This window comes from Cydia amplana, chromosome 2, assembly GCF_948474715.1.
Source record: "Cydia amplana chromosome 2, ilCydAmpl1.1, whole genome shotgun sequence".
Classification (NCBI taxonomy): Eukaryota; Metazoa; Arthropoda; class Insecta; order Lepidoptera; family Tortricidae; genus Cydia; species Cydia amplana.
In genome coordinates, this window is record NC_086070.1 from 13,789,954 (window position 1) to 13,809,153 (window position 19,200).

The 19,200-nt window shown below is 41.5% G+C and overlaps 1 protein-coding gene across 1 annotated transcript; it reads right to left on the reverse strand.

Annotated features, from left to right (window-relative positions):
- Positions 1-900: 900 nt before the first annotated feature.
- LOC134656266 (meiosis-specific coiled-coil domain-containing protein MEIOC-like) lies at positions 901-16,538 on the reverse strand. Its single transcript, XM_063511787.1, has 10 exons — positions 16,179-16,538; positions 14,831-14,916; positions 13,284-14,311; positions 12,738-12,846; positions 11,904-12,126; positions 10,221-10,414; positions 9,226-9,338; positions 7,997-8,760; positions 3,203-3,310; positions 901-1,172 (listed from the first exon to the last, which is right to left on the reverse strand). The coding sequence occupies exons 1-10, from the start codon at positions 16,242-16,244 to the stop codon at positions 939-941; spliced, it is 2,925 nt and encodes a 974-aa protein (XP_063367857.1). The 5' UTR covers positions 16,245-16,538; the 3' UTR covers positions 901-938.
- Between the last annotated feature and the right edge of the window lie 2,662 nt (positions 16,539-19,200).

Genomic DNA, 19,200 nt, shown 5'->3' on the forward strand with positions numbered 1-19,200 from the left:
TCAAAGGTGCTATATCTGCTCCAAAATCATCTGTCCTTATAAGGGCTAGTGTTTTACAGGATTTCTCCCTCGCACACGAGCCGTCTCCGTCATGCTATCTATTTCGTTCTTATTTCCCTGAACAAGACATAATTTTGTCTCGGGTTACAGCATGAAACTATCGAAAAAGAGGTCTAATATTACTACACATATTAGGTACTGCACTATTGTAAATAGTTTGTAGATAGTTTGATATGAGTGCAAATTAATAATAGCATGAAGGAATCAAGCATGCTCTGAATCGCTTCCATATAAGCAAAAAAATGCAGTTTATGAAATGATTTCCCGAATGTTTATCAATAACTTCCGGTATGGACTGGTAGTCAAATAGACTTGAATTTTAATATGAAAACTGTCATTTCAATCATTGATTATCCATAAATTCATTATTTTTGTAACACTAAGATGGATTTCTTGTTCTTTACTTACACAAATGCAGACTTGTAATACTTTTAAAATACAGATCACGTAGGGGACATTAAAAGGAGTATTAAAACTGTAAAAAGTAAGTGTCATCATAAAAAGGCCTAACAATCCTAGTATATTACTTATAAAAAATTGGCAAATCGATTTAAAACAACACATCATGCAGTCACGATCTAGGACTATTTTATATAACAGATGTTTTAAGGCCTGATATGTAACAAATTGTATACAACTCCGATACCTACTTACTACTCGTTGGTATCATTTCATCTAATTTGCCAACTTTTTACAATAAATTGTATTTTTCCAGATTTTTTCATGGAATTTTACTACCATTGAGTAGCCGAACACGGGCTTGCTACAGTTTCATACTTAGCAGGCAATTGCTACAGGTTACTCATACACATTTTCAACTCTATCGATAAACTTACATGTTGTACTATTTCGATCATATACTCTTGATATATGTTTGCCTAGTTGATAGGGCCCGTGGCCAAGTAGTAGGGGTGTCGGTTCGGCATGAACCGGGTGTCGTACCTCTGGTTTTTCTGGTAGAAGTCGTTGCGCCCCTGGTTGAGCTTGTGCCTGTAGTTCTGCGTTTTGCGCTGGTTCTTGTCTTTCTCCGGTTGCTTGTTGGTTGCGCTCGTTTTGTTGTTCGTTTCGGGCTTTGTGTCCGTCTTCACTGTTGAAGCATCCTTGGTTTTCTCCTGGAGGCCAAAACATGGTTGTTCATATTCGATGGAATACAGTTAATGCAATAGTTAGGTCCGTATAAAAATAAATATCATCATACCATTTTAAGGAGGTATGAAACTCCCGTGAGACTTAAAAATATTAAAGCTGTTTTAAGCGGACACTCACGTAAGATTTAGTCGAAAAATCGCTCGATATCCCCACACTATAAGGTCGAAAAAGACGTCGCGTCGTAAGGCGTCGGCCAATATCGCACTTATTGCGTAGACCAGCGGTCGGCAACCTGCGGCCCGCGGGCCGCATGCGGGCCGTGAACCTGTCACTTGCGGCCCACGAGCCTCCCTGGCTATTTTGTATATGTAATATTGACAAACGACGATGTCTGATAAAGCCATAAATATTAACAAAGTGCGGCCCGCGTCAACTTCGTTAACTACTATGTGGCCCTTGACTACTAAAAGGTTGCCGACCGCTGGTGTAGACGAAACTTTAAAAAATGACTGACTAGCACGTTATCTTTTCGCGGATTAGCAAAGTAATATTTTGGTTTTAATTAATATGGATTTCCGCAAAGTAACGCCTGATTCTATTCACTATTAAAGGAAGCTTTTTCCGCGTCGATAGATGTGGGGAGAACCTAACCGCTTCCTTCGAACGCCACGTTTCTCGCAATAAACAAGGATACTCCTTCCTTACACTATTAAGATATTTTGTTTATGTGCGTTTGACACATTGCGTCCCACGCTGCGTTCAGAGCGTAAAGCAATGTTTCGTAATTAGATTATCTGATGTAAAATAATGTTCGTCAAACTCAAACGCATCGCTTTTAACGCAGCGTTTATCGCATAAAACAACCGCGCACTTTAATTCAGTCAAGTCATAGATCTGTTTTTACGATCATCCATCTAACTTACCAACGGTATCTGCGTGGGATTTCGAGCTGCGCCCAGAAGCTAAGATCATGTAACACGTTATACAGGGTGGATTTTCTTTTTGGGTCAGTGAGGGCAGCTACCAGATCCCGTGCTGCTACGAGAAAACGGTCTTAGAAGACCTTCCCTCGATTTCAAATTAATGAAGATTGGCTTTTACAGATTTTGAAAAAAACATACAGGGTGCGAGAAAAGGTCATTTTTGACAAACTTTTTTTTTGACGCCAATCGATCCCATTCCTATTGAGGATCAAAAGCTTGTATGGAACCAAAAAAAAATTTCCGGCTAGAAAAGCCACAAATCGAGGAAAACTTTTCCCATACAATTTGTATGAAAATGAAAACTCTTATGTTTCACATGCTATTTTTGTATGCCAATCGATTCCATTCCTATCCAGTATCAATAGTTTCCTAGGGGTCAACTTTCGATAATGTACTAAAAAGCCACAAATTAATAAAAACTTTTTCCATACATTTACTAAGGAGAAAACATGAAATTTTATTCACGATTTTCTATCTCGCCCATCAGTCTTACAGCAACGTCTTCATACAGTATTATGACCCTTAAATGTAACAGGACTGATTGGGCAAATAGAAAAATGTGAATAAAATTTCACGTTTTCTCCATAGTAAATGTATGGAAAAAGTTTTTATTATTTTTGTGGCTTTTTAGTACATTATCGAAAGTTGACCCCTAGGAAACTATTGATACTGGATAGGAATGGAATCGATTGGCATAAAAAATAGCATGTGAAAAATAAAAGTTTTCATTTTCATACAAATAGTATGGGAAAAGTTTTCCTCGATTTAAAAAAAAATCGATTTAGAAAAGCTTCTAGCCGGAATTTTTTTTTTTGGTTCCATACAAGCTTTTGATCCTCAATAGGAATGGGATCGATTGGCGTCAAAAAAAAGTTTGTCAAAAATGACCTTTTTCTCGCACCCTGTATGTTTTTTTCAAAATCTGTAAAAGCCAATCTTCATTAATTTGAAATCGAGGGAAGGTCTTCTAAGACCGTTTTCTCGTAGCAGCACGGGATCTGGTAGCTGCCCTCACTGACCCAAAAAGAAAATCCATCCTGTATACAAATTTGAAAGGGTTAACAACGTACGTCTTTAACGTCCGAGGCAGCCGGTTTGGAGTTGTTCTGTGCTGGGGCTTTCGCGGCCTCAGGGGGCGCCCTCGGCGACGGCGGCTGAGGCTGCGGCTGCTTCTCGCTCTGCAAACAAATAAGACTTTGTTTACGGAAACGGAAATCGTTTACCTAGGTTCATACGTCTATACGTGATTTTTTTTGGTATTTAATACTACATGTCTGAATGATTACATGTAATATATGCCGATTTTCCATTCAATGAAGCTTCCATAATTATCAGGGATGTTGCGGATGCAGATTTTTTGACATCCGCGGATGCGGATGCAGATGCGGATTTTTAAAGGCTCACATCCGCGGATGCGGATGCGGATGCGGATGTCAAGATTAGGTACTTAGAAAACGTCAAATATTACATTTTTAGTATTTTTTTATTAAAAAAAAACCAAACGTTTAGTATTTGAGCAAGAATATAGGTGCGTTATATTTAATAAACAGTAACTTCGCCGACTTTTCTGGATCTAGACGATTTCGTTATAGGTAATGACGAAATTACCTAGCACTTACGCCGCCGCTAAGACGTTCCTGTACCGACTTGTTCGACATCCGCATCCGCATAAGCTCCGCATCGATTTTATGCGGATGCGGATGCGGATGTTGAAAATAATGCGGATGTTCCGCGGTTGCGGATGCGGATGCGGATGTTCGCAACATCCCTGATAATTATACTTCAATTTATTAAGCATTAAGCCATGTCATTAAACATCAGACAACAAATAATACCCATTCAGTGTGTAACCATTCTGATCTGATCCAAGTGGCTCAGTATCACTTATTGCCGCAGCAACATTAATATGGGATTCTTAATATACTTCATCGTCCTAACTTACTTCAAAACGTCCTCGGCATATTTACTTACTTTAGTAAATATAAGCCAATGCGCGAACCCCAAACTACCATTTGCTTCCTACATTCCTTTAGAATTATTGGACTTGGAAACATATAAGAACGAAAGCACAGGAACTACTCTTATAAACGGAAATTTGGTAGTGAAAGAAGATGTTCCTGTTGCAAATACAAATGAGAGCATTCGCGTCGGCTTCGTGAAGCCAGACGGTAAAAAACCATTCAGCAAAACCCAGTGGGTTTTCAAAATGGACAATCTGAAATGCCGCAGTTTTATTGGTAAGGCAATATTCAATACGTTCAATATTCCTATTACGGATACCTGCACCCTCAAGAAAGGAAAGTATCCTATACGGGAAGTAGACATCGCCGGTATTGATAGAGCATTTAAATTTGCCTTGGCTAGAATATACGGACTATTTGTGGCGGAGTTATCATTTCGTTTGGATAAAACAACCTTGTTCTGCTGGTCTGCATATATTCATTATGGTGCTGATTCTGACAACACAACAAAAAACCTTAAAAATAATAATAAAAATTAACACAAAACTACACAGGTTGTTCTATTATTTTGCATAATGTTGATTTTGTATTATTAATATTACTTACTATTCAATAAATCAGTCCGATCTTAAGAGCCGAATGCAATTTTAATCAATATTATAGATAAATAAAGTAAGATTAGAGTGCTCAATCGATACTAAAATCATAATGTGATTTTTAGTGTTTAGTTATATTTTTATAATATGTATGCTAGTTTTAAGGTATTTATGTATGGGCCACTAGTTGCCTGAAATAAAGATTTCATTCATTCATACGTCAGTTTCCTTACCTATTAATAATACTTGTATGGGTGTATGGTAAAACTTATAATAAGTAAATAAGTTTTAAACTTACTTAAAACTTAATAGTCATAATACTTATTAAGCTTACATTTTATCAGAAATAAGTTTCCGCGTAGTTTGCTTAAAACTTATTATAAATGGGTCTCTATCTATGCATGAAGTGAGCACTGCAAGCTTGCTTATGGTTACTGGTCGACTTGAAAGTACAGCCTGGTCATACAGTCCATTCCATAAATGTACAAATAATTATTGTTTTCACTTTATTGAGCTCATCATATGTATCACGAAACGATCCATTTTTTTAACTGTTTTAATGTAAATAATCTAACACTAAATTCGAAATGTCATTAAATTTTGGGGTCATGTCAGTAACTTTTGTAAAAACATGCTCATTAAAGAAGGGATTTTAACATGTCAATGAAGAAGATATAGTAAGTAAGTAAATATTCATTAGTAGTAGGTAGTTAAAAATATACAGACAATGAAATACAGGTAAAAGCTAGGTAACAACATGCGGTATTATCGCTAAGAAGAGATATCTTCCAGACAACCTTTCGGTAGCAGGAAACTAAGGACTTTCAACATTGAACGGGTAGTGCCGATATACATTTTTTCTACTCCCGTATCTTTATTTGTCATTTAAAAGGTAGTACACACACCTTTAAACCCCTATGTTATAGTTGTCAAGACAAGTCTTTAGTCTATTCCCCAAAAAAGTATTTGTGCATACACGCAGTATCTTTTTGGTACTTTTACGATACTTCGTGTAATCACCACTTAAAAAATATTGTATGAAATACATTGTTGCCAACCTAATTTTAATTTTCTTCTATAGTAGAAACAATAAAATTGCTTCAGAAGTCAGAAACGCGCATGTGATACCCGTAATATAGCAAGATCCATAGACTACGAACACCGCTTAGCGTTGCTTGTTAGTTTCCATAGGCTACTGTGGCCAAAATCGTAAAAAAAAAACTATCCAAAATTGTAATTTAACTAAGAGCAAGTACCAGGGCCTCATGAGTTACAAGGTGTCGCTGACCAACCAGCCGTGGGCCGCGGGGCGCGGTTGGCCAAAATCGAGAAAAAAAACTATCCAAAATTGTAATTTATAGTTGGTCAAACCAATTTGTCAGTAAATAGGAACAAAAATAACTATTTTTATCCTTTTCTTTTGGGTGCTAGTACTAGTGTAAGACAAAGATAGTATGATTATCTCTGTCTATATTTGAAATAAGACAGTCCTTTGACACACTATAACTAAGAGCAAGTACCAGGGCCTCATGAGTTACAAGGTGTCGCTGACCAACCGGCCGTGGGGCGCGGGGCGCGGTGGCCGGGTTTGGTTTGTTTACCTACATATATGTCCTATATGATTCCACTTGTTAAGTATTATTTTTGTTGAATGAAATATTTTTCTTATATTTACAATTTTTTTTTCAAAGTAAGTGCTTGGTCGTAGAAAAAGTATTGTATGCAACGTTGTTTAACTGAGTCAAAAAATACTCGTGGCGTCTTTATTAACAATTTTCGGCTTCGCCTCAAATTGTTACTCACGCCACTCGCCTTTTTTGACCCCTCTTAAACAACGGTTGCATAAAATACTATAATTCAACAATAGATGGAATCAATAAGAAGTTCTTTATGATGGTGACGAAGACAGAGAATACGTATATGGCAGAACTCGAAATGGATAACGAAAAATATGCACTTGACTGCTAGAGCCTGTGCGGAAAGAGAAGAGTCGTGAAATGTAGGGGAGCCCATACATTCTACGACTCTTCTCTTTCCGCACAGACCCTGTTCGTTCGTATTTTTCAGTTAACAATGTAAATTTAATAATAAAGGTGATGGCTAGAATAGCATATATTTTAATTGAAAACTAACAGTTTCCATTGCTATTATTGCTCTTTTACCAGTTTGTCTGTTGCTAGCAAAATTGAACTAAAATTACACTATGTACATTACTAAAAACCGGCCAAGTGCGAGTCGGACTCGCGCACGAAGGGTTCTGTACCATTACGCAAAAAACGGTAAAAAAAAATCACGTTTGTTGGATGGGAGTTTAATTTTATTGTTTTTTTTTGTATTTTTTGTAGCGGCAACAGAAATACATCAGCTGTGAAAATTTCAACTGTCTAGCTATCACGGTTCATGAGATACAGCCTGGTAATAGACATACAGTTTTGCCAGATGGCTTGACTAACGTAGCATCTCATCCATTATCCATTATGTTCGGCGCTTCGACTTCTGGTCAGAATAATTTAACTTCGGGTCAATAGATGGCGCTGAATACTGTAGGACCGCGAATTTGTATAAACATAGTCAATTTGTCAGTCTTCTTGTTTTATTCGCCTGTGATTCTAACCGAGACGAGACTTTATATTAGATTGTCCTTATATCAGATTTGGTAAGCGACCAGATTATTGATATGTATTAATAATTCGGGAACTTGCTTCATACGTTTGGCGTGACGTCAAGTGAACCAAGGGTCGGTTGAAAGCTCTGAGTGATTATTGTTTATCCCATCAAAAACATAAATGTGAAATGAGAGCCAAGTTCAATATTAAGAATATGCGTCGTTGTTAACTTCGCCAGCAAAATAATTGAGAGGTATGGGTGCCATGTTCTAGTTCACTATATGTATAATTAAAGATTTATTTAAGTTCAGGCATTGACTTGGCTAGTTTTTACGTGCATGCTAATTAAAATAAATAAATATTATAGGACTTTCTTACACAAATTGACTAAGCCCCACAGTAAGCTCAAGAAGGCTTGTGTTGTGGGTACTCAGACAACGATATATATAATATACAAATACTTAAATACATAGAAAACAACCATGACTCAGGAACAGATATTTGTGCTCATCACACAAATAAATGCCCTTACTGGGATTCGAACCCAGGACCGCGGCTTCACAGGCAGGGTCACTACCCACTAGGCCAGACCGGTCGTCAATTATATTTATATTATACTTGTCTAAGCTAGTTTTCTATAATTTAGTTTGTTGGCATAAAAACTAGCTAAGACAGGTATGTTTTTGATGGGATATCAATACCGGGGCGAGTGCGACGGTGAGCGTGAGGTCGCACCACATGGCGCAGCGTACAGCCCAGCTGCTTACCTTGGCGGTGCTGGCCGGAGTGTGCGGGGGGGAGGCGGGCCCCGGGGCGAGTGCGACGGTGAGCAGCGTGAGGTCGCACCACATGTCGCAGCGTACAGCCCAGCTGCTTACCTTGGCGGTGCTGGCCGACGTGTGCGGGGGGGAGGCGGGCCCCGGGGCGAGTGCGACAGTGAGCAGCGTGAGGTCGCACCACATGTCGCAGCGTACAGCCCAGCTGCTTACCTTGGCGGTGCTGGCCGGAGTGTGCGGGGGGGAGGCGGGCCCCGGGGCGAGTGCGACGGTGAGCAGCGTGAGGTCGCACCACATGTCGCAGCGTACAGCCCAGCTGCTTACCTTGGCGGTGCTGGCCGGAGTGTGCGGGGGGGAGGCGGGCCCCGGGGCGAGTGCGACGGTGAGCAGCGTGAGGTCGCACCACATGGCGCAGCGTACAGCCCAGCTGCTTACCTTGGCGGTGCTGGCCGGAGTGTGCGGGGGGGAGGCGGGCCCCGGGGCGAGTGCGACGGTGAGCGTGAGGTCGCACCACATGTCGCAGCGTACAGCCCAGCTGCTTACCTTGGCGGTGCTGGCCGGAGTGTGCGGGGGGGAGGCGGGCCCCGGGGCGAGTGCGACGGTGAGCGTGAGGTCGCACCACATGGCACAGCGCGCACGCCGCGCACTACAGCCCAGCTGCTTTACCGCCTCAGCCAGTTGCAGGATGGCTGGAAAAAAAAAATATTTTATTCGATCGATACTATTTTATTTTTGCCCGACCTCATTACAATTTCGTAGGTCGCTCATTAGGGGCTCGATTGTCATAATTTCGGTTTAATAGAAAACCTAGCCTACAAAGGTAGTGTGTAGTGTCATAGAGAAATATAGTAAGACAAGAGTGCTCACTCCATACATCAGTTCAGACTATTAATTTCAGTATCTACATCTAGCATCGAGTAGCGGAACTATCAGTACTGCTACTTGACAATAGATGTAGCACCGACCGGAAAGTCTTATCTCAACAGCATAAGACTTTCCGGTCGGTGCTACGTCTATTGTCAAGTAGCAGTACTGATAGTTCCGCTACTCGATGCTAGATGCTAATAGTCTTTTTGGTACTAAAACTGATGTATGGAGTGAGCACTCTATGTATTTTTTTCTCTATGGTAGTGTGCAGTGTGTGCGGTACTCACGGTCGGTGCGCACGTAGCGCGGCTGCGCGAGCTCGCGGCGGCGCGCGGCCTGCACGGCGGCCACGGCGCTGCGCCACGCCAGCATGGCGCTCTCCACCTCGCTGTGCGGCGCGCTGACGAACAAACAACTTTCATTCAAACGACGCTCACCAAATGGAAAGAAAGGTTTTATCTTGAAAAGCGGTCCTATTCTTTCTAGCTTTTTTACGAAGCCATACGCATATGCATCGACCGCAATGGTTGGAAAAGATGAAACATTGCTTGACGGGGTTGTCATGGTGCGCGCCGTATAAGAAGCCTCCCTTCCCTGCCTTCTTATCTGACCTTCTTTTTTTTTCGCTTTCGACCGCTGACGCCTTTCAATATTTTGGCGTTTAAGTCCATCCGACCATGTGCAGATGTATGCTATCATATACTTGAAAAGTAAGTAGCTATTAAGAGCCAACAGGAGTGGTCATTTCTCCATACAAACGTACTCGACTGTTTCCTCAGTGGGTTTTGAAGCTAGAGCAATGATTTTTTCAACACAGATTAATATTGTCAATATCTGTGTCGGACCGTTTTGATTTTGTTTGTTATTTTTGTTTTTTAAGGCGCTAGAGCCCTTCAAAAATAGCCAAAATGGCCTAATTGACTATTCCGCAATGAGAGGCGTGCTAAACTGATATCAATTAGTCAAAAAAGTAAAACGGTCCGACACAGATAATGTCATTATCATTTAGATTTCCAAATTTGGTTACGATTGGTTAAGTTTTGGAGGAGGAAACAGTCGAGTACGAAACCTCGATTTTTGAGATTTTTACGCAGGATTTTTCGCCTTGTCCTTATAGCACTAGTTTTAGGAGCCGCTTCCGTTAGCGAGACGGGTATATTTACCTAAAATATTTAAATCTTAGCTCCTGTTGGCTCTTAAATCATTTCCTGACCGTGCAAAGTCAACCTTGCCGTCCATTTATAAGCAAAAAACAATTCTGATCTATGGATAGGGTACTGACATTTCCGAGAGATTGTTGACATCCTCCTTCCACGAGGCGGGCTGAAAGGAGTTGGGGTCCACATGCTGGGTGTGCTCGGGCTGGTCCTGGCCGCGCTTCAGCACCGTGATCTTGGCGTCCTCCTTGGCTTTCTTGTGCTGCGCCACGCACACGCTCGCCCGCAGCGTCTCCATCTTACCCATTAGGGTCAGTACCTAAAATGTATGCGTAACCATTTTTTTAAATTTCAGGGCCAACTCACATTGAACTTTAAAAATTAATTCTATTCTGAATTAACAAAGTAATTCCAGTCAAATCAGATAATCTTAAGTCTTAACACATTCAATGCCAGCGCGAGCTACGCGCTGCGTAGCTGCGAATCTGCGATAACACGTATATGATATCCTGGTGGGGCAGGGCGGCAGGCGCGGCACGGGGATGGAGTTGGAGGAGGTGACGGCGCGGCCGGGGTAGGCCAGCGTACCTTAGTGTGCTCCCTCAGCATGTCCACCGTGAGCCGGTCGACCCTGGTGGGGCAGGGCGGCAGGCGCGGCACGGGGATGGAGTTGGAGGAGGAGACGGCGCGGCCGGGGTAGGCCAGCGTACCTTAGTGTGCTCCCTCAGCATGTCCACCGTGAGCCGGTCGACCCTGGTGGGGCAGGGCGGCAGGCGCGGCACGGGGATGGAGTTGGGGGAGGTGACGGCGCGGCCGGGGTAGGCCAGCGTACCTTAGTGTGCTCCCTCAGCATGTCCACCGTGAGCCGGTCGACCCTGGTGGGGCAGGGCGGCAGGCGCGGCACGGGGATGGAGTTGGAGGAGGAGACGGCGCGGCCGGGGTAGGCCAGCGTACCTTAGTGTGCTCCCTCAGCATGTCCACTGTGAGCCGGTCGACCCTGGTGGGGCAGGGCGGCAGGCGCGGCACGGGGATGGAGTTGGGGGAGGTGACGGCGCGGCCGGGGTAGGCCAGCGTACCTTAGTGTGCTCCCTCAGCATGTCCACCGTGAGCCGGTCGACCCTGGTGGGGCAGGGCGGCAGGCGCGGCACGGGGATGGAGTTGGAGGAGGTGACGGCGCGGCCGGGGTAGGCCAGCGTACCTTAGTGTGCTCCCTCAGCATGTCCACCGTGAGCCGGTCGACCCTGGTGGGGCAGGGCGGCAGGCGCGGCACGGGGATGGAGTTGGAGGAGGAGACGGCGCGGCCGGGGTAGGCCAGCGTACCTTAGTGTGCTCCCTCAGCATGTCCACCGTGAGCCGGTCGACCCTGGTGGGGCAGGGCGGCAGGCGCGGCACGGGGATGGAGTTGGAGGAGGAGACGGCGCGGCCGGGGTAGGCCAGCGTACCTTAGTGTGCTCCCTCAGCATGTCCACCGTGAGCCGGTCGACCCTGGTGGGGCAGGGCGGCAGGCGCGGCACGGGGATGGAGTTGGGGGAGGTGACGGCGCGGCCGGGGTAGGCCAGCGTACCTTAGTGTGCTCCCTCAGCATGTCCACCGTGAGCCGGTCGACCCTGGTGGGGCAGGGCGGCAGGCGCGGCACGGGGATGGAGTTGGAGGAGGAGACGGCGCGGCCGGGGTAGGCCAGCGTACCTTAGTGTGCTCCCTCAGCATGTCCACCGTGAGCCGGTCGACCCTGGTGGGGCAGGGCGGCAGGCGCGGCACGGGGATGGAGTTGGAGGAGGAGACGGCGCGGCCGGGGTAGGCCAGCGTACCTTAGTGTGCTCCCTCAGCATGTCCACCGTGAGCCGGTCGACCCTGGTGGGGCAGGGCGGCAGGCGCGGCACGGGGATGGAGTTGGAGGAGGAGACGGCGCGGCCGGGGTAGGCCAGCGCCAGGCGCGCCTCCGTGCGCTTGCGCTCACGCTCTAGCTGCCGCCACTGCTCGTAGCACGCGTCCAGCCGCGCGTGCAGGATGCCTGACGATGTCGCACAGCCTCTGAATAATAACAGGGGTGGATGGTGATATTTGCACTACAATTTTAAGAGGGCGCGTAGAGCCAGGAAATTTAAAGAGGACAAAAATAGGTAAAGGGACGTATGGAAGGTAACGACATTCAAATGAAAAAAAAAACTATCAAGCACCTATTAAGGTTTTGGTTGGAGTCTGCCCTTGCTAGGGTTTGCAATCCGGATCCGAAATGTATGAAATTATCCGGACCTGGATCCGGATCCGCGGATCTTCCCATACATTTCGGATCTGTCGTGCAAACCCTAGCCCTTGCACATTGAATAGTGTAGTGTCCGTGTGAATTTTTTGGCATTTACCCTTGATTAAAACGTAAAAATCCAATATAAAAACTACAATTTTGCGTTAGCCTCCTACTCCTACATTACATTGTTACGTTAGGTGGCGCTATTAGCCTCTGCAAGCCTCAAAAGTGTAACATTTTCAACTGAGCAGTCAAATAAGTTTGAGTCTCCAATCTGCATGTTTTATTTATATCTAATGAATGTAATTTTACCTCCCGATTTTAGATAAGGGAAAGTTTCACCGAATAAACTGTCCGGTTAACAGTTGTGTTGTGTTAAAAATAATCATAGACAAACCTGATGTTTCTCATAGCGTAGAATGGCGCAAGAAGAGGTAAATCCATCATTGGTGATGGCAACACTGGCGGTGGTACAGGAGGACTAGGCCCCAGCAACGCTCCTAATCCTGAAAATATTATAATTAACTTTGTAAAACAACATCATGGAAAAGTCTCATAAACGTATTAAAAAAAAAACACTTCAACAATTCATCGAGTTTATCTTTATCTAACGAACCTAAATTCAAAGTTATTATGTTGGTTCATTACAGAATTCACGAGGCCCACTTAGACCGCGGCCACATTTGCACGCTCGCCTCACTTTCAATTCGCTCGCAGAGTGGCCGCGCCCTTACTGGCTCCATCTCCATTCAGACCAGGAGTAACATAATGATAAAGAAATGAAGTATAAAATAAAATAGCCCTTGGGAGTCACAGCTCAACCGCAGAAATCAATTTCCTTCATTAAATCGCTGTATCATCTGATTCATCTGTATCCAGTCATTTCAAATTTCAATTCATTCCGAATTTAAGTTACAATCCAGAAGAAAAATAGAATACTCACCAAGATTAAAAGGTGTGTTTTCGTGCAAGAAAGACACGTCTACATTTAATTGGTTAGGAGGCGGCCGGTTCCTCATGAGTATATTCATCTGCCGGGCCAGCTCCTGCTGCCTCATCATGGCCTGCTGTGCATTGTTCTGGCCTTCAAAATTTCCCCTCTGATCCATATTGCCCTGAAAATTCTCTCTAGGCATCATCTGGTTCTGCCTCTGCATAAAATCGTTTTGATGAAACCCATTAGGCTTATAATTTGGTGGTGTGTTCTGAAAATCAAAATTCTGTGGTGGGCGGTCTCCCATCTGCTTCATCATTTCGTTCAAGTAGAAATTGTTTTCGCCATTAAATTTCGGTGGTTGCTGGAAGTTTCTATTGAACAACATCTTATTTCTTTCATCTTGCATTTTATTGAATTCCTCATTATGGTAGTGCCCATTTTCCATTTGTCCTTTAAAGTCCATTGGTATGTCTGGCAAGCGGTCTAACGTGACGTTTATGTTCAGCTGGTTTAAATAAGCTAGTAGGTCTGCAGGCTCTTGGTTCTGCTCTTTGGCATAATTGTCAAATTTATTGGGGTACCTTTGAGCATAGTCCATGTTTGTCAAATTATTATCTAAATTCAGACTGTTTGGTCTAAAGTTGTTACTGTACATATTTGTTTCTGGCAGGGAATTCCTTTGGTTCGGTTCAAAGAAATTATAGTATTTATCATCATATTTGTTAGGGCTGGAAAACTGTGCACCGCCAATTTCTTGAGCTGCTAACCTTAGTAAATTCAGCTGTTCTTGTGACACTTCTGGCTCCCCCACAGGGCCCATGAGAAGCTGTTCTTCCGGGTAGTTAGCATAACCATTTCCAAACCCATTTTGTGTGTTGTAGTTGAAGCCATGTTGTTCAGTCTGGGCATTTTGAGCGAAATTAAATGGATCTTGGAAGTTAAATGAGGGTGGTATAAAAGATGTTGTAGGATCATTTTTAGAATATTGTGCGCTTGTTGTTGTACTTAGCATTTTTTCCTGTGGTTGTATAGAGCTGTAATATAAAATAATAAAACATTAAGAATACATGTTTACAAGCAAATATTATTATCATAACATTCATCATTATTTTTTATATTAATATACCATAAGTCATAACTACAATCACTTGTTTTATATTGAAATAAAACATCCAGGGCTGCTCTCTTTCCGGGAGCTGGTAACATGTCTGGTACCAACTCACTTAGAGTTAGAATCATTGATATCAATTTAAATGTAAGTTTTAAAGTAAAATCCGTGGAGCTTATACACTCCAGCAGTTTGAATGAATGATACTGATTAGACTAAGGGTTGGGACGGACACCATTTAGGAAGTTTCATAGTGCTCTGCTGAGTGACGTTGATCAGTCTAACAAGTATGGCAGCAACTGGTCCTAATAGGCTGTCTTTTCAGAGATTATTATTATTCCACGACACAGTGAAAAAGGCTTTTTACAACCTTTTACACTTGTCTGGAGTTTTGCCCTTTTCAAAATGTGTCTGAAGGAGGATAATAAAATCTGATATTACTTACCTGCTCCCTTCTGAGGGTCCGGTCTCATCAAGGATCTTTGTGATGAGATCTCGGACCATTGAGTTTTCTTCCATAATGCGTTCTGACTGCAGAGTAATACATAATTATTTATTTATTGCAACTAAGAATGAACTATTAGCCGGGTCCACACAGAGCGAGCATACGCGCGAGAAAATTGCCTCGCGCATATGCTCACTCTGCATGTACCTGGCTATTGATTGTTACTCGAATTCCTAACAGGATGGGAGGATGCACTTAAATTAATAGAGGGCTGGAACTTAAAAGATCTAAAGCTAAAGCTTTGCCAAGAAGTATAATGAATAAAGATAAATACTCTACTTCAGAATAAAAGGGCTTATAGATAGACAGACATGGAATTCTATTACAGTGGTGTCCTTTAACACATTTACTGTCCGCAGGTTCACTAGGCGGGTTCTCTGTTTGTAGTAGCTTTTTGCTACATATGGGTTTAACTCAGAAAAATACAGTTTGTCAGTAAGCCTACTGTGTACCTGTGTTTGCAATCTAATGCAAATTCCTTGCTTTAGTGAAATTACATTTTTGCTGATTCTTACTTCAATTTGTTTTATAAATTGTTAAATTTGCTAATATTAATAAATTATAAACGTACTTATATATTATAATACAATACCTCTTGGCATACCTACTTTGAATAAGATAATCTGGTAAAGTATTGGATTATAAAAAAAGAGGGTAGGTATTCTATCTACTTACAGAAAAATAAATGCAGACAAACAGATTGTTGATTACAGATCACTATCACATCACAACAGGAAAATAGTGAATATTATGGAAGGTAACATGAATTATCTGTTAGTTTAAATGCATTGTACAGTGATTATGTGATTTGTTTGTACCCTAAATTCACAGACAGATCAAGGAAGAATTGCCAAAAAAGTGGAAACTACTACACAAGACAAGTATTATGAAATAAGCTCTTATAAGAATCTGATACAAATCTCAAACAAGTATAAACAAACTTGTTGAGTAAGACCCCGTAATATATGTTGGATTATTGGCAGAGCCCTGTAATTTTGTCCTCTAACGTACAAACTACATAATTCTAAAAATATTGTGTGCATTCTTTACTTGTCATCTTTCACCTCAAGACTCAAATCGCGACGTGTTTCGGGGCCAACAATCACTACCCCAAGATCTTTACACTTGTAAACCCTTACTATTATTTACTTCTATGACCAAAACATACATATTACATTTTGAAACAAGACCATTACATTTTTCCCGGATTTTGGGTCAGATTGACAGCTGAATTTGGACATGTAAAACACCCACCAATAGGTCACTTACTGAACACACCATCACTTACCTGATCTGTTTCATTTTCGACAGCTTTATACGCATTACTTATGTGACATAAATCACTGAAGGCCATTTAAATTAAAAATTATTTCTTGCCACGGCACATACGAGCTGCTAAGCCATTTTTTTCATTGACCTACATGTGTATAAATACGTACGTATTGCTCACTGGTAGTGTTGGTGTTGCTGTCACACGGCCAACTTCTCGCAGATTTGTTTTGTTTTGATTTGCGAAATAACAGAATACTTAAACACTGATTAAACCTATTTTCAACTAATATTTTTCTATATTTAACAATTTACTAAATTATTACAAAATACTTTTCTACAATTCGCGCGCTTTTAATGTTTATTTTTCTTTAATATTTTTTTTACTAAATGTCTATCAACTCTATCACATTATTAATGGCCATACACATGGCTCATTTTTAATATTTTTTGTAATGGCATCGAGCCTATTCAGGTATTCAATCATGTATTAAAATAAGGATTTTAAGAAAACGTTATGTTATGGGATAAATAATATAAATAAAAGATGTCAAGCAAATCTTGTCAGTAGAAAAAGCATCGGCAAATTTGAAAAATGTAGGCGCGAAGGGATATCGGCACATAGAAAATTTGAATTTGCCGCCTTTTTCTACTGACAAGATCTGGTTGACCAAGTATATAAAAATAATGTAATGTGCAGCTAAAAATCTTGCTTTTTTTGCCCGAGGAACTGGCAACACGGGTAGTAGAGTTGTAGGGAATGTAGGGAATTAATAAAACGCCTCTTTAAATTGATTACAGCGCCACCTTAACTGTCTTTGTAGTACTACGCGAATACAGTGTGAGTGTACACTTGAGTGTGGTGTACACTCTATTCTCTTTGCTCGAACCAACCCATGGTGTGCTTAAACGTCACGAGATGGTGCTAAAAGCTAATGTTGGTAAAAAAAGTTGAACAACTCGAGCGAACAATTTTTTGCGGGTACAGTTTTTTGCAGGATCACGTTTGAGTAAATACTAGAGACCCGCCCCGGCTTCGCACGGGTTAACAAATTATACATAAACCTTCCTCTTGAATCACTCTATCTATTTAAAAAAACCGCATCAAAATCTGTTGGATAGTTTTAAAGATCTAAGCATACATACAGACCACTGATACAGACAGACAGCGGGAAACGACTTTGTTTTATACTATGTCGTGGTAGTGATGATAGCGACACGTTCACACGAGCATTCTGTTTGCGGGAGGGCGGGATACTGCACGCATGCTACAAAAAACTGGATCCTGCAAAAAACGTATTACCTACCCGCAAAAAAATGGACGTAAGTGGAAAACAGCTCTGAGTTTATACCTGGAATAAAATGGTTAGGTAATCAGGTCATAATAATATCTAAAATAGGCCACTGGGTATAAAATGCTAGAATAGGGTTCTTTGTTCTTTTTTCGAACTGTCAAAACGATTTTGCTACTATGGAATTTATATGAAACACTTGCATGTGACGTCACAATCAAATTACCTACTTACCGAAATACCTACTCTTTATAGTTTTATAAGGTTTTAAAATACAAATTGTGTCTAAAAATAACTGCTGTCTATGTTTCTCTATTAATCTTCTGGTGCTTTATTTCATGCAAGGTGTAAAATAAATTATTTTAAACAGTCAAATACCTTATACAGTACAGTCAGCAGCAGAAGTGGCTAAGCGGGCCAGGTGTTCAAAATTATCTTTACTGTTAAAAGAAAAGTGCGTGTCAAGGCAATTTTGAACAACTCGCCCGCTTAGCAACATCTGCTGCTGACTACATTCAGTACAATACAAAATACACTGTGATTTTTCAGCTCGATTGCGAAGAATATATATTTAATAAAGACATTATAGTATTTTATGAAACCGTTGTTTAAGAGAGGTCAAAAAAGGCGAGTGGCGTGATGAGTAATAAAGACGCCACGAGTATTTTTTGACTCAGTTAAACAACGTTGCATACAATACTTTTTCTACGACCAAGCACTTGTACTTTGAAATGAAATTGTAACAAATATTTTTAATTCAAGAAGTAGCAAAAATGGAGGGTACGGGCGGGAAAAGAACTAATGAATGAATGAATGAAAAAAAACATGTCTATGGTTCACTTATTTGTCAGAGATGACATTTAAAATAAGGTTGGCAGCACTGTATTTCATTCAATATTTTTTTAGTGGTCATTACACGAAGTATCTTAAAATCGCCAAAAAGATACTGCGTGTAGGTATGCACAAGTTCTTTTTTGGGGAATAGACTAAAGACTTGTCTTGACAACTATAAGGTAGGGGTTTAAAGGTGTGTGCACGACCCTTTAAATGACAAATAAAAGTACGGAAGTAGAAAAAGTTTTATTAAATGATTTAATCATATTTAAAGGCGTATCTAGACCGGTAAGTAGGTAACTGAACTAGCTCGCGCTGCTCTGTGCTGATACCTAATGTAAATAGTAAATCAGTTTTCAAAAACGCATTAAATAACTAAAATAAATAAATTACTGGTAAATATTTCTGTTTAAATCTTCATGAAAATGAGAAATAAATTTTAAATGATTATTCAAACTCTAGCTATTCAAAGATAAGATAAAAGTGAATGGTAATGAGTTGGCAAACCTTGCGTCATATTAAGTACAAAATATTTATGAAAAGTCTAGCCGAACACTTACCCCAGACAGACACAAGAAGGAAAGTTCAAAAACATAGATAAAAAAGCGGCCAAGTGCGAGTCGGACTCGCCCATGAAGGGTTCCGTATTTAGGCGATTTATGACGTATAAAAAAAAACTACTTACTAGATCTCGTTCAAACCAATTTTCGGTGGAAGTTTACATGGTAATGTACATCATATATTTTTTTTAGTTTTATCATTCTCTTATTTTAGAAGTTACAGGGGGGGGGGGACACATTTTACCACTTTGGAAGTGTCTCTCGCGCAAACTATTCAGTTTAGAAAAAAATGATATTAGAAACCTCAATATCATTTTTGAAGACCTATCCATAGATACCCCACTCGTAAGGATTT

Excerpts from the sequence above, each read along its gene's own strand:
- LOC134656266 (XM_063511787.1), bottom strand. The coding sequence starts at position 16,244 with ATGGCCTTCAGTGATTTATGTCACATAAGTAATGCGTATAAAGCTGTC. Across the intron at positions 8,761-9,225 it reads GCGCTACGTGCGCACCGACC|CCATCCTGCAACTGGCTGAG; the intron begins GTGAGTACCGCA and ends TTTTTTTTCCAG. Across the intron at positions 1,173-3,202 it reads CTGCCTCGGACGTTAAAGAC|GAGAAAACCAAGGATGCTTC; the intron begins GTACGTTGTTAA and ends TTTGGCCTCCAG.